General features: G+C 45.8%; 1 protein-coding gene across 4 annotated transcripts in view; it reads left to right on the top strand.

Moving 5' to 3' along the window:
- The first annotated feature begins 323 nt into the window (after positions 1 to 323).
- Positions 324 to 26,091, top strand: part of NOXA1 (NADPH oxidase activator 1) — a 65,423-nt gene continuing 39,655 nt past the window's right edge. The window contains exons 1-4 of one of the 4 annotated variants that reach the window (XM_068248973.1): positions 324 to 622; positions 6,580 to 7,017; positions 11,766 to 11,848; positions 14,186 to 14,294. In XM_068248973.1, the coding sequence (XP_068105074.1) occupies positions 6,844 to 7,017; positions 11,766 to 11,848; positions 14,186 to 14,294 (366 nt within the window). In that variant the 5' untranslated portion in view covers positions 324 to 622; positions 6,580 to 6,843. Of the gene's footprint in view, positions 623 to 6,520; positions 7,018 to 11,765; positions 11,849 to 14,185; positions 14,295 to 26,091 lie in introns of those variants that run through there. The other 3 variants (XM_068248976.1, XM_068248977.1, XM_068248975.1) reach the window with 3 other exon arrangements.

A 26,091-nucleotide genomic window follows, 5' to 3' on the forward strand; every position in this document is an offset into this window, starting at 1 on the left:
ATATACTCGACTATAAGTCGAGAAATTTAGGTCTGATCTACTTTTGTGAAGTAAGGGGGTCGACTTATACTCACATCAGACCTAAATTTCTGACTTGTAGCTGAGTATCAAGTGTCCCCTCTACTCTGCATTTGCTCCATTCTGCCACCCTAGTGCTGCTGTCCAGCCAGATTGTGTGTCCCTGCTTTACTCAGATGCCTGGGTCACCATAATGCCGCTCCCCCCTGCAAGCAGCAAAATGGACTAACCCCCGCTCTGACAGCACGTGGTGCTAAACAGCCGACGGGGGGGGGGGGGGGGGGGGGGGGAAGGAGGTGCTCAAAGTCCTGTTATAATGTGTGCCTCCTTACTGCTCTAACCCCCGCTGGCTGCTCGTAAATCCTCCGTCTGTTCTGGCCACAGATCACTGTCCTCGCTGGTGCCTGCAGCTCCCCTCCACTACACACAGGCTGGGCTGCCCTGCATAGTGACGAATGAGCAAGTGAAGGAGGGGATCAGAGCGATGGGACACGCTGGATGGGAGCTGAAGCCAGCGTGTGTTCCGCGGTGCCTGGGAGTTTAAGCTGCATCCACACTGGGGAATTCACTGACAGCTGACACTGACCCACCCTGCATCTGAATGGTAAAGTTGACAGAGCTGTTTACACAGCCCTGAGCACTCAGGCTGGAAACTGTTTTTTTTTTTTTATATTGTTGCTTTGAAGTGCGGGACTGGGCTTATCTTCCCTGTCAGCTCCTGTACAGTGTGCTGGTGCTTGTTTGAAGCAATTAACATCTTATGATCTGCAAGCATGTTTCCAACACTACTGCTGCTGTTAATGTTGTGTATTAACACAGTGTGGGGAACATGCATGGAGATCATGCAGGGATGCTCCATGTATCTTGCCTTATACATGCCCATTGTTAACTTTATGTATCACTTACTATACTGATAGAAGGTTTGGACTTGACCACGACTTTGCTGGGTAGACTTGTATTTGAGATATTAAAAAAATACCAGATTAAGAGGGTCAAATATTGTGGTCGACTTATATACGAGGTCGACTTGTATTCGAGTATATACGGTACATGCCTCCATAATTAAAACTCACGTATTGTATTTGCCCATATGTCCCGGTTATTACACCGTTAAAATTATGTCCCTATCACAATGTATGGCGACAATATTTTATTTGGAAATAAAGGTGCATTTTTTCCGTTTTGCATCTATCACTATTTACAAGTTTAAAATAAAAAAAATATAGAAATATTTCATCTTTACATTGATATTTAAAAAGTTTAGACCCTTAGGTAAATATTTACATGTTGTTTTTTTTTATTGTAATGGTTTTTTTTTTTTATAGTAAACATTTTATTTGGGTAGTTTTGGGAGGGTGGGAGGTAAACAATAGATTTATAATGTAAATGTGTGTTAATTTTAAATTTTTTTTTTTACAGGTGTAGTATTACTTTTTGGCCACAAGATGGCGGCCATGAGTTTGTTTACATGACGTCACTCTAAGCGTAACATACGCTTACAGTGACTCATCGGGAAGGGAACGGCCAGAAAAGGCGCAGCTTCCGAGAGAAGCTGTCGCTTTTTCAGGGGGGGAGAGGAATCAATGATCGGGCACCGTAACCCGATACATTGATTCCCTGGCTACCGAATCCGCGGCCGGGTGTGCGCGCGCACGCGCGCGATCGGCCGCGGGAGCGCGCGGTAGCGCGCATGGTTCCTGGACGTAGAAACTACGTCCAGGAACCAAAATAGGTTAAAGAGAAACTCCGACCAAGAATTGAACTTTATCCCAATCAGTAGCTGATACCCCCTTTTACATGAGAAATCTATTCATTTTCACAAACAGACCATCAGGGGGCGCTGTATGACTGATATTGTGGTGAAACCCCTCCCACAAGAAGCTCTGAGTACCGAGGTACTTCTGGCAGTTTCCTGTCTGTGAACCTTGCTGCATTGTGGGAAATAGCTGTTTACAGCTGTTTCCAACTGCCAAAACAGCATACAGCAGCTACATCACTTGCCAGCAATAAATCGTCACCATGTGATAAATGTCAAAATATAAATCAGGGATTTAAAAGATTTTACAGTGGGCAAACACTGACTAAATCATTTAAACATAATTATTGTAAAAATGAAGCATTTTTTTTTTATTACATTATTTTCACTGGAGTTCCTCTTTAAGTTACCTCCTCTGTAGTTAAAGGGAACCTGAAGCTAGGAAAATTATTTAAAATAAACACATGACGTAACTGCAAATGAATATTACATACTAACCTCACCGTCAGTTCCTCTCAGAAGCTCACCATTTTCTTCTTACAGTAATCCCTTCCAGTTCTGACAATATTTTGTCAGAACTGAAATATACCAGTTGCTGTCAGTTATATATCAGCAGCTGTCAGTTACAACTGAATGTGCAAGGTAATGTCATTGAGTCCCTATGGCTCAAGTGGCCGATATTACAGTTTAACAGTGTGCTGACCAGCAAACTGTTAGGGGGTAATGGCCATTTTTAAAATGGAGGATGGAGAATTCCATTGATCACAGTGGACAAATGGGATGCAGGAGAGGAGAAAGAGATTGGAGTAGACTACACAGGAGGTAAGTATGACCTGTGTATGGTTATTTTGACTTTTTATTTTCAGTTCAGGTTCTCTTTAAGTTACCTCCTCTGTAGTTATTTTCACACACAATATTAATGGCCTCAATTCACTAAGGTTAACTCCTGTCTTTAATAACTCTTCTGAGCTGTTTTACAGTTATCACAATTGTATCACCATGGTGATAACTGTAAAACAGCTCAGAAGAGTTATTAAAGACAGGAGTTAAAGGGATACTGTAGGGGGTCGGGGGAAAATGAGCTGAACTTACCCGGGGCTTCTAATGGTCCCCCGCAGACATCCTGTGTTGGCGCAGCCACTCCCTGATGCTCCGGCCCCGCCTCCGGTTCACTTCTGGAATTTCTGACTTTAAAGTCAGAAAACCACTCCGCCTGCGTTGCCATGTCCTCGATCCCGCTGATTGCACCAGGAGCATACTGCGCAGACACAGACCATACTGGGCTTCTGCTATACACTCCTGGTGACATCGGCGGGAGCGAGGACACGCGCAACGCAGGCGCAGTGGTTTTCTGACTTTAAAGTCAGAAATTCCAGAAGTGAACTGGAGGCGGGGCCGGAGCATCGGTGAGTGGCTGCGTAGGCACAGGATGTCTGCGGGGGACCATTAGAAGCCCCGGGTAAGTTCAGCTCATTTTCCCCCGACCCCCCTACAGTATCCCTTTAAGCTTAGTGAATTGAGGCCTATATAATTAACAGCCTGTCTTTAACTTTGCAATTCTGGAGTTATTTTAAGGATTGAAGAGTTAACGTAAAGACAGAAGAGTTAACTTTAGGTTTGCCTGAGGTAAAATGTTTCCTGGATACTACATGCCTCGTCACCATGGTGATAACTGTAGAAACGTAGACAGGAGATAAGCTTAGTGAATTGAGGCCATAAAATAGTTCTGCAGTGCAATCAGCAAAATAAAGGCCCTGCCAGTGAACTGCAGTGCCATGAGGGGGAATTAGGCTAAACTCTCTAAATACATACAGGGTGCATTTCTCTATGAAATCCTTGTTATGTGCAAAAGTTCAGGTCCACGTTAACAGACTCAACTCATATCTGTTTCTCATGAATTATCGCTCATTTGTTTTTCTCATACATTAGCTCTCCTTATACAGTAGATGAGGGGAAAGGTAAGTCATCTTTGTGAATTGGCCCCAATGCAGGACATGCTGGGTCTTCTAGCTCCTCTAGGTGGAGAACGCAGTATTAAGCCCCATCTACACCATACAATTTTTTGGGCGATACAATTCGATTCGATTAGTTGATTCGATTCGATCCAACATGTCCGATCGGGATTCGATTTGATTCATTTTGCCATTGTTCTGCAATGGCAAAATGAATCGAATCGAATCCAGATCGGACATGTCGGATTGAATCGAATCAATTAATCGAATCGCCCAAAAAATTGTATGGTATAGATGGGGCTTTAGGGCAATGGGGTTTATTCAGAAAACTTACTTATTTTTCAACTTAAAGTGGATCTGAACTCTTGCACAGGACATATGGAAAACCTAGAGAAATGCCCCCTGTATGTATTTAGAGAGTGTATCCTGTCTAATTCCCCCTCATCTGTGACTAATCACAAGTTGTAATTTGATCTCTCAGCTGTGTCAGCTCAGGAATCTCTTCTGCCAGGCAGAGCAGCTAATTTTTAGACACAGGATGTTAAAGTGAACTGGAGGTGAGAGGGATATGGAGGCTGCCATATTTATTTCCATTCTAAGCATTACCAGTTGCCTGGTTGTCCTGCTGATCCTCTGCCTCTAATACTTTCAGCCATAGTCCCGGCACAAGCATGCAGCAGATCAGGTGTTTCTGACATTATTGTCAGAACTGACAAGATTAGCTGCATGCTTGTTTCTGGTGTGATTCAGACACTACTGCGGCCAAATATATCAGCAGGACAGCCAGGCAACTGGTATTGTTTAAAAGGAAATTAATATGGCAGCCTCCATATCACTCTCACCTCGGGTGCACTGTAACCCTGTTTGTTTCCATGTAAGCAGGAAGTAGATAAACTGCATATTTATTGCAGGATTTGTATCAGCTGCAAGGAAAAAAATGTTTTTCTTTAAAGGTTGTTATGCTGTTGCATATCTTTTAGAGCAGAGAGGAAGTTCTGAGTTCAGGTCCACTTTAACTGCAAGGAGAGCTAATGCATGAGGTAAATAAGGAGAGATAAACCGTGAGTTAAAGGGGAGGTCCAAGGAGGAAAAAAAAAACCAAAACTCTACTCACCCGGGGCTTCCTCCAGCCCCTGGCAGCCGTCCTGTGCCTTCGCCGCAGCTCCGGTGGCTCCAGGTCCCCTCCGGTGCAGATGCCGACCTCACCTGGTCGGCATCTACTGTGCCTCAGTGAGCGGCTCTCGGAGTCGTGCTGACTGCTGACGTCATCCGGACTGTACTGCGCAGGCGCAGTAGGAATCGCGCACCAGAGGGGACCCCGGGCCACCGGTGGCAGGGAGCGGAGCTGCGGTGAGGGCACAGGACGGCACCAAGGGGCTGGAGGAAGCCCCAGGCAAGTAGATTTTTGTTTTTTCTTTCATGTATCCTTTAAGGGCTCTTTCTTTAAGACGCTGCATTAGATGCGACATTAAGGTCGCATGACGTGCCCCCAATGCAACGCATGTTAGCTTTGAAGTTGGACGTTATATAGAGCCGCGTTTTGCGTCTCTTCATGCGTACGTGATGCATACTTTTTGACGCATACTATCGAACAAAAACAGCGCATGGGTCAAATTTAAAAAAAAAAAAAAAAAAACAGTACTGAGCATGTGCAAACATCTGAACGCAGCCACATACGAGTATAACGCACAGCACGCTGCACTTTCATTTACCATGCTGCGTTATACTCTAACGCAACGTGTGCACTGTGAATAGCCCATTCATTTATCATTGCTGTCAGTTGGGGGTGCGTTACAGGCTGCTCTAACATGCGCCTGTAACGTCCCACTGTGAAAGCAGCCTAAAGCTGGCCACTAACGGTCCAATTTCTAGCGAAAAATCGTTCGAGCGATCAGAAATTCTGATCGGAAGTGAAGTATTGTAATACATTGTTCACTACACCATCAACGAACCAATCTTTGCTTCCTATCTATCACAACCAACAAGAAAATCCAAATTTTGATTAGACGAAAATTCATTCGGACAACATTTTTTTCACTCGTTCATAATCGATTGTGGCCACCAATGGAGATTGTTTACAACCAATCCGATCAGAATTTCTGATCGCTTGAACGATTTTTTTCGCTACAAATTGGACCATTAGTGGCCACCTTAAAGGGATACTTAAGGCTGAAAAAAAAATGACTTTTACTCAACCGAGGCTCCCCTCAGCCTCCTGCAGGTGAACGGAGCCCTCGCCGTGTCCCTCCGATACACTTGGACTCGCCGGCGACCACTTCCGGTTTGACCGTCACCGGCCGACAGGCTGGGAACGCGGCTGATTATCCACATACCCCGGTCGCAATAGCGCCCTCTATAATGCTATTGCGGCCGGGAACGCGGGTAATCAGCCGCGTTACCAGCCTGTTGGCCGGTGATGGCCAAACCGGAAGTGGCCGCCTGCGAGTCCAGGTGTATCGGAGGGACACGGCGAGGGCACCGTTCAGCTGCAGGAGGCTAAGGGGAGCCTCGGGTGAGTAAAAGTCATTTTTTTTTCAGCCTTAAGTATCCCTTTAAGTCATTTAAAGAGAGAGAAATTGTAATGTGGGAAGATATTTGTGGTTTAGCCACAATGACTCTAGCAGGACATGCTGGTGCTTGTGGTTCCTCCGCAGTTGGACAAACCAGTATTAGGACAATGACGGCAGGATATGCTGGGTTTAGTGGTTTCCCTGGAAGAAAGAAGTATTGGGATGATGACTCTACCAGGGCATGCTGGGTCTTGTAGTACCTCAAAACATAAGGAAGCAGCCAGTTTCTTGGCCATCCTTGTTGTTCGCTGATGGATTAGTCACTTTTTTTATGTCATATCAGGAAGCCCAGCCACCAGGAATGTGTTCCAGCGCGGTGATCACGTAGGTGAGGGTTGCATCACCGCAACGCAAGCCTGGAATTTAAAGAGCTAGCTGCCCGCCCTGTTATTATTAGTTCTGGAGTGTGGAATGAAAGCGGACTTCAGAAGAGACAAAGAAGTCTCACACTTCCTGATAGCCGCCAGATCTGCCCTTACAGCTGCTGCAGGTGGATTCTCTCTCTCCCTCTCTCTCTCTCTGCCCGTCTCCCTCCGTTCTCTGCAGGATGCCCTACAAGGACCTGGTGAAACACTGGCATGAAGGGGTCCTGGCAGCAGAGAGAGGGGACCTGAACGTTGCTCTGCAGAACTTCCTGAGCATTGAGGAGCCCACCTCCAAGATATGGTTCAACATCGGAGGCATCCACAACCTGAGGGGCGACCTGGAGAGCGCCTTGCAGGTAAGGAGGCTTCCCTATGCAGAGCAGCTGAGGAGTAGCTATGGATGGGCAAGGGGGAACACATGTCCCTGGGCGCAGCACTGTTAGGGCGCTCAGCAAGGCTGCTGCACCCCCACATGTGTGAGAGGGCGGCTCGCTAGCTGCCTGTAGTGCCCCTGCTCCTCTCCCTCCCTCTGCAGAGGAGCGCAGAAACGTTAACAGCAGCAGAAAAAGCGGGGCACATCTGGCAATCTCAGTGATCTGCAAACTTGGCTCTCCAGCTGTCAAGGAACTACAAGTCCCACAATGCATTTCCCTTTATGAATCATGACTGTGGCTGTCAGACTCCTGCAATGCATTGTGGTACTTGTAGTCTCTTAAGCCAAGTTTGCAGATCACGGGTCTATCTAAAGAGGGGCACATCTGGCTATTTAATGGGGGGCACACCTCACTATCTAAATGTTGGAAGGGGAACACATTTGGCTATCTATAGGGGAGCACATTTGGCTATCTATAGGGGCACACATTTGGCTATCTATAGGGGGGGCACATTTGGCTATCTATAGGGGAACACATTTGGCTATCTATATGGGAGCACATTTGGCTATCTATAGGGGAGCACATTTGGCTATCTATAGGGAAGCACATTTGGCTATCTATAGGGGGCACATTTGGCTATCTATAGGGGGACACATTTGGCTATCTATAGGGGGGGCACATTTGGCTATCTATAGGGGGGCACATTTGGCTATCTATAGGGGAGTACATTTGGCTATCTATAGGGGAGCACATTTGGCTATCTATAGGGGAGCACATTTGGCTATCTATAGGGGGCACATTTGGCTATCTATAGGGGAGCACATTTGGGTATCTATAGGGGAGCACATTTGGCTATCTATAGGGAAGCACATTTGGCTCTCTATAGGGGGGAACATTTGGCTATCTATAGGGGGGGGCACATTTGGCTATCTATAGGGGAGCACATTTGGCTATCTATAGGGGAGCACATTGGGCTATCTATGGGGGGGCACATTTGGCTATCTATAGGGGAGCACATTTGGCTATCTATAGGGGGGGCGCATTTGTCTATCTATAGGGGGGCACATTTGGCTATCTATAGGGGAGCACATTTGGCTATCTATAGGGGAGCACATTTGGCTATCTATGGGGAACACATTTGGCTATCTATAGGGGAGCACATTTGGCTATCTATAGGGGAGCACATTTGGCTATCTATAGGGAAGCACATTTGGCTATCTATAGGGGGCACATTTGGCTATCTATAGGGGGACACATTTGGCTATCTATAGGGGGGGGCACATTTGGCTATCTATAGGAGGGCACATTTGGCTATCTATAGGGGAGTACATTTGGCTATCTATAGGGGAGCACATTTGGCTATCTATAGGGGAGCACATTTGGCTATCTATATGGGAGCACATTTGGCTATCTATAGGGGAGCACATTTGGCTATCTATAGGGGAACACATTTGGCTATCTATAGGGGGGCACATTTGGCTATCTATAGGGGAGCACATTTGGCTATCTATAGGGGAGCACCTTTGGCTATCTATAGGGGAGCACCTTTGGCTATCTATAGGGGAGCACCTTTGGCTATCTATAGGGGAGCACCTTTGGCTATCTATAGGGGGCACATTTGGCTATCTATAGGGGAGCACATTTGGCTATCTATAGGGGAGCACATTTGGCTATCTATAGGGGAGCACATTTGGCTATCTATAGGGGGCACATTTGGCTATCTATAGGGGGGGCACATTTGGCTATCTATAGGGGGCACATTTGGCTATCTATAGGGGGCACATTTGGCTATCTATAGGGGAGCACATTTGGCTATCTATAGGGGAGCACATTTGGCTATCTATAGGGGGGCACATTTGGCTATCTATAGAGGAGCACAGTTGGCTATCTATAGGGGGGCACATTTGGCTATCTATAGGGGAGCACATTTGGGTATCTATAGGGGAGCACATTTGGCTATCTATAGGGAAGCACATTTGGCTCTCTATAGGGGGGCACATTTGGCTATCTATAGGGGAGCACATTTGGCTATCTATAGGGAAGCACATTTGTCTCTCTATAGGGGAGCACATTTGGCTATCTATAGGGAAGCACATTTGGCTCTCTATAGGGGAGCACATTTGGCTATCTATAGGGAGCACATTTGGCTATCTATAGGGGGGGCACATTTGGCTATCTATAGAGGGGCACATTTGGCTATCTATAGGGGAGCACATGTAGCTATCTATAGGGGGCACATTTGGCTATCTATAGGGGGCACATTTGGCTATCTATAGGGGAGCACATTTGGCTATCTATAGGGGAGCACATTTGGCTATCTATAGGGGGGCACATTTGGCTATCTATAGAGGAGCACATTTGGCTATCTATAGGGGGGCACATTTGGCTATCTATAGGGGAGCACATTTGGGTATCTATAGGGGAGCACATTTGGCTATCTATAGGGAAGCACATTTGGCTCTCTATAGGGGGGCACATTTGGCTATCTATAGGGGAGCACATTTGGCTATCTATAGGGAAGCACATTTGGCTCTCTATAGGGGAGCAAATTTGGCTATCTATAGGGAGCACATTTGGCTATCTATAGGGAAGCACATTTGGCTCTCTATAGGGGAGCACATTTGGCTATCTATAGGGAGCACATTTGGCTATCTATAGGGGGGCACATTTGGCTATCTATAGAGGGGCACATTTGGCTATCTATAGGGGAGCACATTTGGCTATCTATAGGGGAGCACATTTGGCTATCTATAGGGGAGCACATTTGGCTATCTATAGGGGAGCACATTTGGCTATCTATAGGGGAGCACATTTGGCTATCTATAGAGGGGCACATTTGGCTATCTATAGGGGAACACATTTGGCTATCTGAACAGCCTTTCGACATTTGACTCCACCCATCAGCATGCCCACATGCTGATGCATGGCCACACCCATTTCATCCAGGTGGGGCGCACAAACTGTCTTTGTCCCCAGGCACTGAAAACACTAGCTACGCCTCTGCTGAAAAGGGTAGAGGCGGCGTCCTGTTTGTATCCGCAGTTTGCACAGCAGCCTCTGCACCCGTCACTATAGTGTGCGCCCTTCCAAACAGGAAGCGTTTTAAAAGGGAGCAGGGAGGGGAAAGAGATGGAATAAGATGTAAGGGGGCCCTCAGCAAGGTGTTAGATTTGGAGCCCCCTTGTGGTCCTTTTGGTAAGCTGAAGTGGAGAGAGGTCAGAGAAGGTGACTGGTGGGCCCCTTGACATGCACTAAGCCCCAGGCACCTGCCTAGGTTCCGTGGTGGAAGATCCTGCTTGGGGGGGGGGGGGGTTAAGGTTAGGTGTGGGAGGGGGATGGAAGGTAGAGGTTTAGGAACAGGGGAGGGGGGTGTTGAAGAGAAACCGTGACCAAGAATTGAACTTTATCCCAATCAGTAGCTGATACCCCCTTTCCCATGAGAAATCTATTCCTTTTCACAAACAGACCATCAGGGGGCGCTGTATGACTGATATTGTGGTGAAACCCCTCTCACAAGAAACTCTGAGTACGTACTCCTGGCAGTTTCCTGTCTGTGAACCTTGCTCCATTGTGGGAAGTAGCTGTTTACAGCTGTTTCCAACTGCCAAAAAAGCAAGCAGCATCTCCTTCCACTGACATCACCTGCCAGCCCAGCAGTAAAAATGTCACCATGTGATAAATGTCAGAATGTGAATCAGGGAGAGGAAAGATTTTACAATGGGCAAACACTGACTAAATCATTTATACATAATTATTGTAAAAATGAAGCACTTTTTCTTTATTACATTATTTTCACTGGAGTTCCTCTTTAAGTGCACCCTCAGGGGAGGGTTCTGTGTGAGAGTAGGGAAAAGCTGGCTTATATTATAGTAAAATATTACTGATATTTTACCATTTGAATGAAGTAGTAGAATATCGGAAAATGTACTGATATTCTACTGACGCTTTCTTGCTCTGTTTTAGACAGGTGCCTTTTTGGAAAGTATGCGTCCTCATAAATGTTGATGATTCACAATTATCCAATTAAAGGGAATCTGAAGTTAAAATAAAGTTATGATATAAGGATTTGTATGGGTAGTACAGCTAAGAAATAGAACATTAGTAGCAGAGATATGAGTCTAATATGGTTTCCAGTGCAGGATCTATTGTTACGCCCCTGATTCTGTCAGATTTTTATCTGCTTACTTTTCACGCTATAGTGTTCCTTTAACCCATTGAATGCTAGCGGAAGAGATGATTTGTGGGAGAGGAACGTGCAATATACAGCTACTGACCGATCAATATTAGATAAGATTTCTGCTGAAATATTGTCTGGCATCTACTGGTACCAGGTACTAGAACTGGTAAACCGCTGACATCCGCGAGATATTGATCTACCACAAAGTATACTCTGTGTGCCTCGATAATATCATAACTGAGGGAACAGGCACATTGTATGCTAGTCAGGGGGTTACAATATGCCACCTGGGTCATAACAGGACCTAGTTAGGGTTAATAAAGGATAGTGGATTAGATCAGAATGCAGTCTAAAAGAGGCCATACACTACTTTATATTTTCAATATCTGGCAAATTTGTCACTGTGATCAAATCTGCTATGCCATAGGCAGCCCGATTATTTGATATACTTAAATCCAGTACAAGATCCCTCAAAGCTTTGCTGATGTGTAGATTCTGTAAAACCAATCCACTGTATTCTACAAATGTATTTCATAAGCTTTTCTCTCTGCAGACCTATAACCAGGCTCTCAGCAAGGACCCCTGCATGGCTGTGGGATATTTCCAGAGAGGTTATGTAAACTTCAAGCTGGGCAGGTAAGTCATAAACTGTATGTTCTGCCTGCCCTCTGTAATGTGAACTGAGCATTTATTTAGGAACACTATACTAATACTGGGTAGGGTCTCCTATTATTAGGAACACTATACTAATATTGGGCAGGGTCTCCCTTTATTAGGAACACTATACTAATATTGGGCAGGGCCTCCCTTTATTAGGAATACTATACTAATACTGGGTAGGGCCCCCCTTTATTAGGAACACTATACTAATACTGGGTAGGGCCCCCCTTTATTAGGAACACTGTACTAATACCAGGTAGGGTCTCCCTTTATTAGGAACACTATACTAATACTGGGTAGGGCCCCCCTTTATTAGGAACACTGTACTAATACCAGGTAGGGTCTCCCTTTATTAGGAACACTATACTAATACTGGGTAGGGCCCCCCTTTATTAGGAACACTATACTAATACTGGGTAGGGCCTCCCTTTATTAGGAACACTATACTAATAACGGGCAGGGCCTCCCTTTATTAGGAGCACCATACTAATACTGGGTAAGGCCTCCCTTTATTAGGAACACTATACTAATACTGGGTAGGGCCTCCCTTTATTAGGAACACTATACTAATAATGGGCAAGGCCTCCCTTTATTAGAAGCACCATACTAATACTGGGTAAGGCCTCCCTTTATTAGGAGCACCATACTAATACTGGGTAAGGCCTCCCTTTATTAGGAACACTATACTAATACTGGGTAGGGCCTCCCTTTATTAGGAACACTATACTAATACTAGGTAGGGCCTCCCTTTATTAGGAGCACCATACTAATACTGGGTAAGGCCTCCCTTTATTAGGAACACCATACTAATACTGGGTAAGGCCTCCCTTTATTAGGAACACTATACTAATACTGGGTAGGGCCTCCCTTTATTAGGAACACTATACTAATACTAGGTAGGGCCTCCCTTTATTAGGAACACTATACTAATACTAGGTAGGGCCTCCCTTTATTAGGAGCACCATACTAATACTGGGTAAGGCCTCCCTTTATAAGGAACACCATACTAATACTGGGTAAGGCCTCCCTTTATTAGGAACACTATACTAATGCTGGGTAGGGCCTCCCTTTATTAGGAACACTATACTAATGCTGGGTAGGGTCTCCCTTTATTAGGAACACTATACTAATACTAGGTAGGGCCTCCCTTTATTAGGAACACTTTACTAATGCTGGGTAGGGTCTCCCTTTATTAGGAACACTATACTAATACTGGGTAGGGCCCCCCTTTATTAGGAACACTATACTAATACTAGGTAGGGCCTCCCTTTATTAGGAACACTTTACTAATGCTGGGTAGGGTCTCCCTTTATTAGGAACACTATACTAATACTAGGTAGGGCCTCCCTTTATTGGGTACACTATACTAATACTAGGTAGGGCCTCCCTTTATTAGGAACACTATACTGATACTAGATGGGGGGTGGGGGAGATTTGGGATATTACACTGACTGTACAGTACTGTAAAGAGGAGGGAAGAGGAAGCAGTAGCTGAATGCCTTCCTCTATATTTCGGAATTCCTCCTGTATGGAGACATAACCGCTTCTCCTGTGACCACTGACACTGTACATTCCTCCTGTAAGGAGACATAACCACTTCTCCTGTGATCACTGACACTGTACATTCCTCCTTTATGGAGACATAACCGCTTCTCCTGTGATCACTGACACTGTACATTCCTCCTGTATGGAGACATAACCGCTTCTCCTGTGATCACTGACACTGTACATTCCTCCTGTATGGAGACATAACCGCTTCTCCTGTGACCACTGACACTGTACATTCCTCCTGTATGGAGACATAACCGCTTCTCCTGTGACCACTGACACTGTACATTCCTCCTGTAAGGAGACATAACCACTTCTCCTGTGATCACTGACACTGTACATTCCTCCTGTATGGAGACATAACCGCTTCTCCTGTGACCACTGACACTGTACATTCCTCCTGTATGGAGACATAACCGCTTCTCCTGTGATCACTGACACTGTACATTCCTCCTGTATGGAGACATAACTGCCTCTCCTGTGATCACTGACACTGTACATTCCTCCTGTATGGAGACATAACCGCTTCTCTTGTGACCACTGACACTGTACAATCCTCCTGTATGGAGACATAACCGCCTCTCCTGTGATCACTGACACTGTACATTCCTCCTGTATGGAGACATAACCGCTTCTCCTGTGACCACTGACACTGTACATTCCTCCTGTATGGAGACATAACCGCTTCTCCTGTGATCACTGACACTGTACATTCCTCCTGTATGGAGACATAACTGCCTCTCCTGTGACCCGTCTCCCCGCCAGGTATGAGAAGGCGCTGAGTGATTGCCACCTGGCCCTGGCACAGCTGCGGAACAACAGCGTTATCGATTACAAGCAACTAGGACTGCGCCACTTGCTCTATGCTTGGGAGGTAGGAAGTGACCTGCTGTGGTCATACATCTGTGCACCTGATACATGTTGTAGTACTCTAAAGTGTCCCTGTCATAAAGTGTCCCTCAAAGGTGTCTGGCTCTTCTACTGACCACATATGCTATTACTCTGTTGCAGTGGCGTAGCTAAGAAGCTGTGGGCCCAGATGCAAGTTTTACAATGGGGCCCCCCAAGCATTCTATACATAACAATTTATACGGCGCACCAAAACCTGCCAATGGCAACTACAGTGTCAGAGGTGCAACAAGGGGATGGGGAACAGTTTGTTAATGATTACCACTATTCAAAGTATCTATAGAAGTGACTATTATGAGCACAGGACCAATAGAGAGCTAATACTGTAGTTGAGGGAGGGCCCTTTGGGGCCCATCTGGCCCAAGGGCCCCGATGCGGTCGCAACCTCTGCAACCCCTATTGCTACGCCCCTGCTCTGTTGTTATTGCTTGATGAAGTGGGATCAAACCTGCGAAATGTGTTGCATTGTCCCCCAGCATGTAAATAAACTTGTTCTATTTGCCAAACACATTGGCAATTTTTGTGTCTGCTTGGAGGAGGTAAGTCCACCACTGCCTCCTCATGCTTTAAAGAGACTCTGTAACATCAAAAAGATCCCCTGGGGAGTACTCACCTCAGGTGGGGGAAGCCTCCGGATCCTAATGAGGCTTCCCACGCCGTCCTCTGTCCCACGGGGGTCTCGCTGCAGCCCTCCGAACAGCCGGCGACAGAGCCGACTGTCAGTTCAATATTTACCTTTGCTGGCTCCAGCGGGGGCGCTGTGGCTGCTCTCGGCTCCGAACTACACGGAAATACCCGATCTCAGTCGGGTCCGCTCTACTGCGCAGGCGCCGGAAACTTGTGCCTGTGTAGTAGAGCAGACCCGACGGCGATCGGGTATTTCCGTGTAGTTCGGAGCCGACAGCCGTCAGAGCGCCTGCGCAGGAGCCAGGAAGGTAAATATTGATGTCATTTTTCTCGAAAGGGCTGCAGCAAGACCCCTGAGGGACGGAGGACGGCGTGGGAAGCCTCATTAGGATCCGGAGGCTTCCCCCACCCGAGGTGAGTACCCCCCAGGGGATCTTTTGACGTTACAGATCCTCTTTAATCACTTCTATACCCTGGTCATTTTCACAGTTCAGCTCTGATTACTTTGGCAATAACTTTATCAATACAGTAATTATCACAACTAAATGATTATTATTATTATTATTTATTGTATTTATAAAGCGCCAACATATTACGCAGCACTGGACAATAAATAGGGATATATACATTGTACATTGTAACAAGGGGTGACCGACAGAGCGGTAGCAAACGGTTATACAACATAGCACAAGGTTATACATGCAATCAGGGTATAAAATACGTTTTACAGAGACCCAGCAAATTAAGTCCGAGTTAGTCCATGAGAAGGGTGTCATTACTGGGGTAGCAAAATTAACCACTTGCCGACCGCCCACAGCCCATGGGCGGCGGCAAAGTGGATCCCCTAAGGACCGCAATACGCCTTAAGGCGGTGCGTCCTTTTGCTACGCCGGGGGAGCGATCGCATCATTGATGACGCGCGCTTCCCCTGGCAACTGGCTCCGCCCACCCGCCGTAACATCCCGCCGGCCATACGGAAGCGCCGGCGGGATGTTAACCCCGCGATCGCCGCTACAAAGTGTATAATACACTTTGTAATGTATACAAAGTGTATTATACAGGCTGCCTCCTGCCCTGGTGGTCCCAGTGTCCGAGGGACCACCAGGGCAGGCTGCAGCCACCCTAGTCTGCACCCAAACACACTGATCTGCCCCCCCCCGCCCACTGATCGCCCACAGCACCCCTCAGACCCCCCCCCTGCCCACCCCCCAGACCCCTGTTTGCACCCAATCACCCCCCTAATAACCCATCAATCACTCCCTGTCACTATCTGTCAACGCTAATTTTTTTTTATCCCCCCCCCCTGCCCCCTCCTGATCACCCCCCCCACCCCTCAGATTCTCCCCAGGACCCCCCCCAGACCCCCCCCCCTGTGTACTGTATGCATCTATCCCCCCTGATAACATGTCAATCACCTGTCAATCACCCATCAATCATCCATCAATCACCCATCAATCACCCCGTGTCACTGCCACCCAACAATCAGCCCCTAACCTGCCCCTTGCGGGCAATCTGATCACCCACCCACACCAATAGATCGCCCGCAGATCCGACATCAGATCACCTCCCAAATCCATTGTTTACATCTATTCTCTCCTCTAAACACCGACTAATTACCCATCAATCACCCCCTATCACCACCTGTCACTTTTACCTATCAGATCAGACCCTAATCTGCCCCTTGCGGGCACCCAATCACCCGCCAACACGCTCAGATTGCCCTCTGACCCCCCCCTTATCAATTCGCCAGTGCATTAATTACATCTGTTCTTTCCTGTAATAACCCACTGATCACCTGTCAATCACCTGCCAATCACCTATCACCCATCAATCACCCCCTGTCACTGCCACCCATCAATCAGCCCCTAACCTGCCCCTTGCGGGCAATCTGATCACCCACCCACACCAATAGATCGCCCGCAGATCCGACATCAGATCACCTCCCAAATCCATTGTTTACATCTATTCTCTCCTCTAAACACCCACTAATTACCCATCAATCACCCCCTATCACCACCTGTCACTGTTACCTATCAGATCAGACCCTAATCTGCCCCTTGCGGGCACCCAATCACCCGCCCACACGCTCAGATTGCCCTCTGACCCCCCCTTATCAATTCGCCAGTGCATTAATTACATCTGTACTTCCCTGTAATAACCCACTGATCACCTGTCAATCACCTGCCAATCACCTATCACCCATCAATCACCCCCTGTCACCCCCTGTCACTGCCACCCATCAATCAGCCCCTGTCACTGCCATCCATCAATCACCCCCTGTCACTGCCACCCATCAATCAGTCCCTAACCTGCCCCTTGCGGGCAATCTGATCACCCACCCACACCATCCGATCGCCTGCAGACCCGCAGTCAGATCACCTCCCAAGTGCATTGCATCTGTTCTCTCCTCTAAACACCCACTAATTACCCATCAATCACCCCCTGTCACTGCTACCCATCAGATTAGACCCCCATCTGCCCCTAGGGCATCCAATCACCCGCCCACACCCACAGACCCCAGCCCTGATCACCTCGCCATTGCATTACTTGCATCTATTCCCCCCACTAATCACACCTTGAGACACCCATCAATCACCTCCTGTCACCACCTGTCACCCCCTAGCACACCTACCCATCAGATCAGGTCCTAATTTGCCCCGTGTGGGCTCCTGATCACTCGGCCAAACCCTCAGATCCCCCTCAGACCCCCTTCCGATCACCTCCCCAGTGCATTGAGTGCATCTATTTTCCCCTCTAATCACCCCCTGAGACACCCATCAATCACCTCCTGTCACCCCCCTAGCACTCCTATCCATCAGATCAGGCCCAATACAACCGGTCATCTAAAAGGACACCCTGCTTATGACCGGTTCCACAAAATTCGGCCCCTCATAGACCACCTGTCATAAAAATTTGCAGATGCTTATACCCCTGAACAGTCATTTTGAGACATTTGGTTTCCAGACTACTCACGGTTTTGGGCCCGTAAAATGCCAGGGCGGTATAGGAACCCCACAAGTGACCCCATTTTAGAAAAAAGACACCCCAAGGTATTCTGTTAGGTGTATGACGAGTTCATAGAAGATTTTATTTTTTGTCAAAAGTTAGCGGAAATTGATTTTTATTGGGTTTTTTTCACAAAGTGTCATTTTTCACTAACTTGTGACTAAAAATAAAATCTTCTATGACCTCGCCATACACCTAACGGAATACCTTGGGGTGTCTTCTTTCTAAAATGGAGTCACTTGTGGGGTTCCTATACTGCCCTGGCATTTTAGGGGCCCTAAACCGTGAGGAGTAGTCTAGAAAACAAATGCCTCAAAATGACCTGTGAATAGGACGTTGGGCCCCTTAGCGCACCTAGGCTGCAAAAAAAGTGTCACACGTGGTATCGCCGTACTCAGGAGAAGTAGTATAATGTGTTTTGGGGTGTATTTTTACACATACCCATGCTGGGTGGGAGAAATCTCTCTGTAAATGGACAATTGTGTGTAAAAAAAATCAAACAATTGTCATGTACAGAGATATGTGTATGTGTAAAAATACACCACAAAACACATTATACTACTTCTCCTGAGTACGGCGGTACCACATGTGTGGCACTTTTTTACACCCTAAGTGCGCTAAGGGGCCCAAAGTCCAATGAGTACCTTTAGGATTTCACAGGTCATTTTGCGACATTTGGTTTCAAGACTACTCCTCACGGTTTAGGGCCCCTAAAATGCCAGGGCAGTATAGGAACCCCACAAATGACCCCATTCTAGAAAGGAGACACCCAAAGGTATTCCGTTAGGAGTATGGTGAGTTCATAGAAGATTTTTTTTTTTGTCACAAGTTAGCGGAATATGACACTTTGTGAAGAAAAACAATTCAAATCAATTTCCGCTAACTTGTGGCAAAAAATAAAATCTTCTATGAACTCACCATACTCCTAACGGAATACCTTGGGGTGTCTTCTTTGTAAAATGGGGTCATTAGTGGGGTTCCTATACTGCCCTGGCATTTTAGGGGCCCTAAACCGTGAGGAGTAGTCTTGAAACAAAAATGACCTGTAAAATCCTAAAGGTACTCATTGGACTTTGGGCCCTTTAGCGCAGTTAGGGTGCAAAAAAGTGCCACACATGTGGTATTGCCGTACTCGGGAGAAGTAGTATAATGTGTTTTGGGGTGTATTTTTACACATACCCATGCTGGGTGGGAGAAATACCTCTGTAAATGACAATCTTTTGATTTTTTTACACACAATTGTCCATTTACAGAGTTATTTCTCCCGCCCAGCATGGGTATGTGTAAAAATACACCCCAAAACACATTGTACTACTTCTCCCGAGTACGGCGATACCACATGTGTGGCACTTTTTTGCACCCTAACTGCGCTAAAGGGCCCAAAGTCCAATGAGTACCTTTAGGATTTCACAGGTCATTTTGCGGAATTTGATTTCCAGACTACTCCTCATGGTTTAGGGCCCCTAAAATGCCAGGGCAGTATAGGAACCCCACAAATGACCCCATTTTAGAAAGAAGACACCCAAAGGTATTCCGTTAGGAGTATGGTGAGTTCATAGAAGTTTTTATTTTTTTGTCACAAGTTAGCGGAAATTGATTTTAATTGTTTTTTTTCACAAAGTGTCATGTTCCGCTAACTTGTGACAAAAAATAAAATCTTCTATGAACTCACCATACTCCTAACGGAATACCTTGGGGTGTCTTCTGTCTAAAATGGGGTCATTTGTGGGGTTCCTATACTGCCCTGGCATTTTAGGGGCCCTAAACCATGAGGAGTAGTCTTGAAACCAAATGTCGCAAAATGACCTGTGAAATCCTAAAGGTACTCATTGGACTTTGGGCCCTTTAGCGCAGTTAGGGTGCAAAAAAGTGCCACACATGTGGTATCGCCGTACTCAGGAGAAGTAGTATAATGTGTTTTGTGGTGTATTTTTACACATACCCATGCTGGGTGGGAGGAATAACTCTGTAAATGGACAATTGTGTGTAAAAAAAATGAAAACATTGTCATTTACAGAGAGATTTCTCCCACCCAGCATGGGTATGTGTAAAAATACACCCCAAAACACATTATAGTACTTCTACTGAGTATGGCAATACCACATGTGTGGCACTTTTTTGCAGCCTAACTGCGCTAAGGGGTCCAAAGTCCAATGAGCACCTTTAGGCTTTACAGGGGTGCTTACAATTTAGCACCCCCCAAAATGTCAGGACAGTAAACACACCCCACAAATGACCCCATTTTGGAAAGTAGACACTTCAAGGTATTCAGAGAGGGGCATGGTGAGTCCGTGGCAGATTTCATTTTTTTTGTCGCAAGTTAGCAGAAATGGAAACTTTTTTTTTTTTTTTTTTTTTGTCACAAAGTGTCATTTTCCGCTTACTTGTGACAAAAAATAATATCTTCTATGAACTCACTATGCCTCTCAGTGAATACTTTGGGATGTCTTCTTTCCAAAATGGGGTCATTTGGGGGGTATTTATACTATCCTGGAATTCTAGCCCCTCATGAAACATGACAGGGGGTCAGAAAAGTCATAGATGCTTGAAAATGGGAAAATTCACTTTTTGCACCATAGTTTGTAAACGCTATAACTTTTACCCAAACCAATAAATATACACTGAATGGGTTTTTTTTAATCAAAAACATGTTTGTCCACATTTTTCGCGCTGCATGTATACAGAAATTTTACTTTATTTGAAAAAATGTCAGCACAGAAAGTTAAAAAAATCATTTTTTTTGCCAAAATTCATGTCTTTTTTGATGAATATAATAAAAAGTAAAAATCGCAGGAGCAATCAAATAGCACCAAAAGAAAGCTTTATTAGTGACAAGAAAAGGAGCCAAAATTCATTTAGGTGGTAGGTTGTATGAGCGAGCAATAAACCGTGAAAGCTGCAGTGGTCTGAATGGAAAAAAAGTGCCTGGTCCTTAAGGGGTAGAAAGACTGTGGTCCTCAAGTGGTTAAGAAGGACACATTAAAGGAGGGGGGAGGCCCTGCTAAGGCTTACAATCTATGTATTGGGTTTTTTTTTTTTCAAGACAAATTAGGCTTTTTGTGGCTGATATTTGTTTTTAGTAATGACCTTATTTTCAGTGCATTTCAAAAGGAAAAAATACACAATTTATCCACTTTGATACATTATAGCTTTAGTGTAAACAGCTCTATTGTACATTAAACCCACACATTTTATTTGTCTATCCCTTCTATTTATTTAAGCAGTTCATTTGTTTCAATATGTATTAGTAACACAATGTATATACCCTACTGTCTTGTTACATTTGTCTGCTCCTGGAATGTTTACTTTACACTTGTTTACTAATAAACCCTACCATTGAGTTCCCTGGGAGGAGGAGAGAGGAGAGGGGAGTGCTGTCATTCCTTTACAACTGTGCAGCATTGTTATCAGCTCAGAGATAAATAAACAGTGTTATCTAGGATTTTGAAGGGAGTAGAGTGCAGAGACTTATTTTCATGTCATTTGGACAGGAAATAGGTAAACTTTTTACATACATTTATCCTTTTGGCACCTTTGTATCCATACTACGCTAATATGAAGTATGGTCCCCTGTAGTGGAGGAAGGGAAGGTTAGTAGTAGGGGGGAGGGGGGGGGCACAGCTCTGGGGCTCTTCCTCTCTAGTTACTCCCCTGTGTGCAACACTCACAGTGTGGCAGGTGCGTTGCAGTATAACAGCGTGTGGTATTGTAATGCACTGCATGAAGTCTGTTACCACACCGCAATGCGTCTATTAACAGTTACAGTGATGCATACTTTTAATTGACTGTATGCTTCACTGTATTCGATGCAACAGGCGAAAAACGTGCAGCGTTACTTTGCGTTGCTCTCCTGCTTTTACAGAAAATGCAAAGATGAACCCAGCCTTAACCACTTAATGACAACTGGATGTTTATAAAGGTCCAGTGTATTTGTGAAGAGTGCACCATCAGTTTGTTACTAAATTAAAGTAATAATCAAATAAAAATCATTTTTAACTGAGACAAGTTGTAGAATACATTTTGGTGTGTCTTAAAACTTGGATGGACACACATCCAGGGCCGGATTTACCATAAGGCACTGTAGGCACGTGCCTACAGGCACTTGATGATGGAAAGGCGGCTCACTTCCCTCCATGAGCTTCTTCCTCCCTCCCTCCCTCCCTATGCAGAGTCCTGATAATAGGGTAAATGAGAGGTTACTCACCCAGCTCTCAGCATTCCACTGATGAGATCTCCCTTCAGTTGGGGCACCTCTAGCTACTTAATACTGAGGGTACCTCTAGCTACCTAATACTAAGGGACACCTGTAGCTGCCTATGACAGGCAAGGGAAGTAAGGGAGAAGTGACAGCTGAGACAGCCAGCTCACTTGCGGTGCAGTTCGGCAGGGGGTCCGTAGGTTCAAGGAGGGCGAACTCTAATGTGCCAGGACCAGTGGTATAGCTAAGGAGCTATGGGTCCCGGTGCAAGTTTTACAATGGGGCCCCCAAGCACTTTATACATAACAATTGATTCAGCGCACCAAAACCTGCCAAGGATTTCCACACAGTGTCGGAGGTGCAATTAGGGGATGGTTAACAGTTTGTTAATGATTACTACTATTTAAAGCATCTATAGAAGTGATTATTACCAGCACAGGGCCTATAGAGAACTAATATAGTGCTTGAGGGAGGGCCCCTCGGGGCACCTCTGACCCAAGGGCCTCGATGCGGTCACTACCTCTGCAACCCCTAATGCTACGCCACTGGCCAGGACATCGGTGCCTATAGGCTCCTGTGAGGTAAATCCAAGCCTGCACACATCACCTAAAAAATAGGTACGGACAAACTCAATCCAACATAAAAAAGTCCATTTCTAAATTATGATCAGATTTGGGAAACTTTTAGCAAAACTACAAGAGACATATGTAGTAACATTTTAACCATGATAAGTAGTAGAATAGAGTTGAGAAAGTTTTGGGGTTGAGGCCCATGTCTTGTGTATTCTTTTTAGTCGCAAACTAAATCTAAGGCAATTGCATTTTTGCATATGCTGTACCAAAATAAAAGACTTGTAAAATGAAAACAAAGTGACAGAATATGAAAGAAACAACATATATCGTTACCTTAGAAACTTGGCTTTTTAAATATGTATGCCATGAGGGTATATTACTATTATTTTTCCAAATAAGGTCTTATAATCATCAATAGTGTACAATGAGAAAACAAATACAAAAAGACACCTTTATTTTCAAATACAATATTGTCACCATACATTGTGCTAGGAACAGGGGTCGAGTCCTGCGTGAACGCGGGTGGACAACGTCCACCTACTTTTTTTTGGAGAGTGGACGTCCTCCACCCTTGCATATGTGGGGGAGCAGCGCAGTGGAGAGAAGCGTTGTTGGGCAGAGCAGTGGGGAAGGGCGGACATCTCCCCCCCTCCTTCCCTCACTTTGGGGCTCCCCTTCATGGCTTTCCCCTCCAGAACATTTGCGGCGGTGGCTGGCAGCGGGCATCAGTGGGCGGGACTTTTCCTGTTCCGGCGAGTTGAAGCTGTGCGTGCCGCTGCTCTGGTCTTGACTAGACTTGACTTGGAGGAAGAAAGTCCCGCCCACTGATGCCCGCTGCCAGCCACTGCCGCAAATGTTCTGGAGGGGAGAGCCATGAAGGGGAGCCCCAAGGTGAGGAAAGGAGGGGGAGACGGCCCCCCTTCCCCGCTGTCCCCACAGCTCTCCTTCTCTGCACTGCTCCCCTCCTGCTGGGGGGACACCTGGCTACCTATTCTGGAGACGCCTATAGACTGGCTATACTGGGGATACCTATACACCTGGCTACGTATACTGGGGACACCTATACACCTGGCTACATATACTGGGGACACCTATACACCTCGCTACATATACTGGGGACACCTATACACCTGGCTACATATACTGGGGACACCTATACACCTGACTACATATACTGCGGACACCTATACACCTGGCTATACTGGGGACACCTGAACACCGGGTTACATATACTGGGGACACCTGTACACCTGGCTACATATACTGGGGACATCTATACACCTGACTACATATACTGCGGACACCTATACACCTGGCTATACTGGGGACACCTGAACACCTGGTTACATATACTGGGGACACCTATACACCTGGCTACATATACTGGGGACACCTATACACCTGGCTACATATACTGGGGACACCTATACACCTGGCTACATATACTGGGGACACCTATACACCTGACTACATATACTGCGGACACCTATACTCCTGGCTATAATGGGGACACCTGAACACCTGGTTACATATACTGGGGACACCTGGCTATACTGGAGACACCTATAGACCTGGCTACCTATTCTGGGGACGTCTATACACCTGGCCACCTATTCTGGGAATATCTATATACCTGGCCACCTATTCTGGGAATATCTATACACCTAGCTACCTATTCTGGTGACATCTCTACATCTGGCCACCTATTCTGGGGACAACTATACACGACTGCTTATACTGGGGACACCTATAGACCTGGCTAGCTATACTAGGGGTACCTATTTTGGGGGAACTGCTGCCAGATCTGTATTTTTGGGGAACCGCTGATGCCAGATTATGTGTATTTTGGGGAACCGCTGCCAGATTGTGTATGTTGGGGGACCACTGCTGCCAGATTACATGTATTTTGGGTGTTACGTGTATTTTGGGTGATCCACCTCCAGGTTTCGCGTATTTTGGAGAACTGCTTCCGGATTGTGTATGTTGGGGGATCTGCTGCTGCCAGATTGTCTATTTTGGGGGAACCACTGCCATATTATCTTTATTTTGGAGGAACCTCTGCCAGATTACGTGTATTTTTGGTGAAATGTTGTCAGATTACATCTATTTTTTGGGGATACACTACGGCAGAGCTCAAACTTCCCCTGGTAGATCTTTTATACATAGCAAGGAAATGAACAGCACTACTTAAAAACAGGCAAGTGCCTACCTGCAAAAGAGTGCAAGCCCCACTTGTGGGGTCGAATACACACCGAGCATACACATGACCTGTCTACCACTGGAGGAGGATGTTAGTTTCCTGTAACAGCTTGCATGCAATCTATTAAGTACTCGTCCCTCCCACTGCGAAGAAGTCGATCCTCCATGGGAGGGGCCTAACACTAACTAAATCCTAACCTATGTATATGCATAGCCTGGGTGCGGCTAATCAAATAAAATCAAAAATTTAAAATTGCGCAAAAGGTGGATCAGCGCAACACCAGGCCGCCTCCGAATGGCCTCCAATCAGAGGTGCGCTGAGCCCCCCCAGAAACTACAAACGCACCTTGAACCCAAACACAAGCTCTGCATATACACCAAAAGCATGGCTGTTAAGTGGGAGCAGCTGACCAAAAACGAAATAAATTAGTACATAGCAAGGAAATGAACAGCGCTACTTAAAAACAGGCAAGTGCCTACCTGCAAAAGACTGCAAGCCCCACTTGTGGAGTCGAATACACACCGAGCATACACATGACCTGTCTACCACTGGAGGAGGATGTTAGTTTCCTGTAACAGCTTCCATGCAACCTATTAAGTACTCGTCCCTCCCACTGCGAAGAAGTGCTGCTACAACTGCTAAGGTCATGTATATTTGGCCCCACCCATGACCACGCCCACACTATGCTTGACCACGCCTGTTTTTTTGGCGCGCGACGCAGAGGTTTTTGGGGTGAGTCCACTCACCCTTTTTTCCCAGGACTAGACCCCTGGCTAAGAATATAATCTAAATGTTGTTATAACCAGGATGAATAAGCAAATAAAATTAGTGGGTTTAACTTATAGTTAGCAATGTTTATTGTAAAGTTATAATGGATGTAAATGGAGAAATAGTGTTTTTTCCAGTTTTTTTTCCTCAACTTTTCCCTTTAAAATGCATTGAAAATAAGGTAATTACTAAGCAAAATGATCGCACACTAAAAGCCTAATTTGTTCTGAAAAAAAACAATATATAGATCATTTAGGTGTGATTAGTAGTAATAAAGTTATTGGCGAATGAATGGGAGCAGTGCTGATATGTGAAAATTCATTTGGTTCTGAAGTGGTTAAACTGCAGATTGTCAGACAAGGCTCTCAAAAGGTGGCCATCAATGATACAG

The sequence above is a fragment of the Hyperolius riggenbachi genome, chromosome 8 (genome assembly GCF_040937935.1).
Source record: "Hyperolius riggenbachi isolate aHypRig1 chromosome 8, aHypRig1.pri, whole genome shotgun sequence".
Lineage (NCBI taxonomy): Eukaryota > Metazoa > Chordata > Amphibia > Anura > Hyperoliidae > Hyperolius > Hyperolius riggenbachi.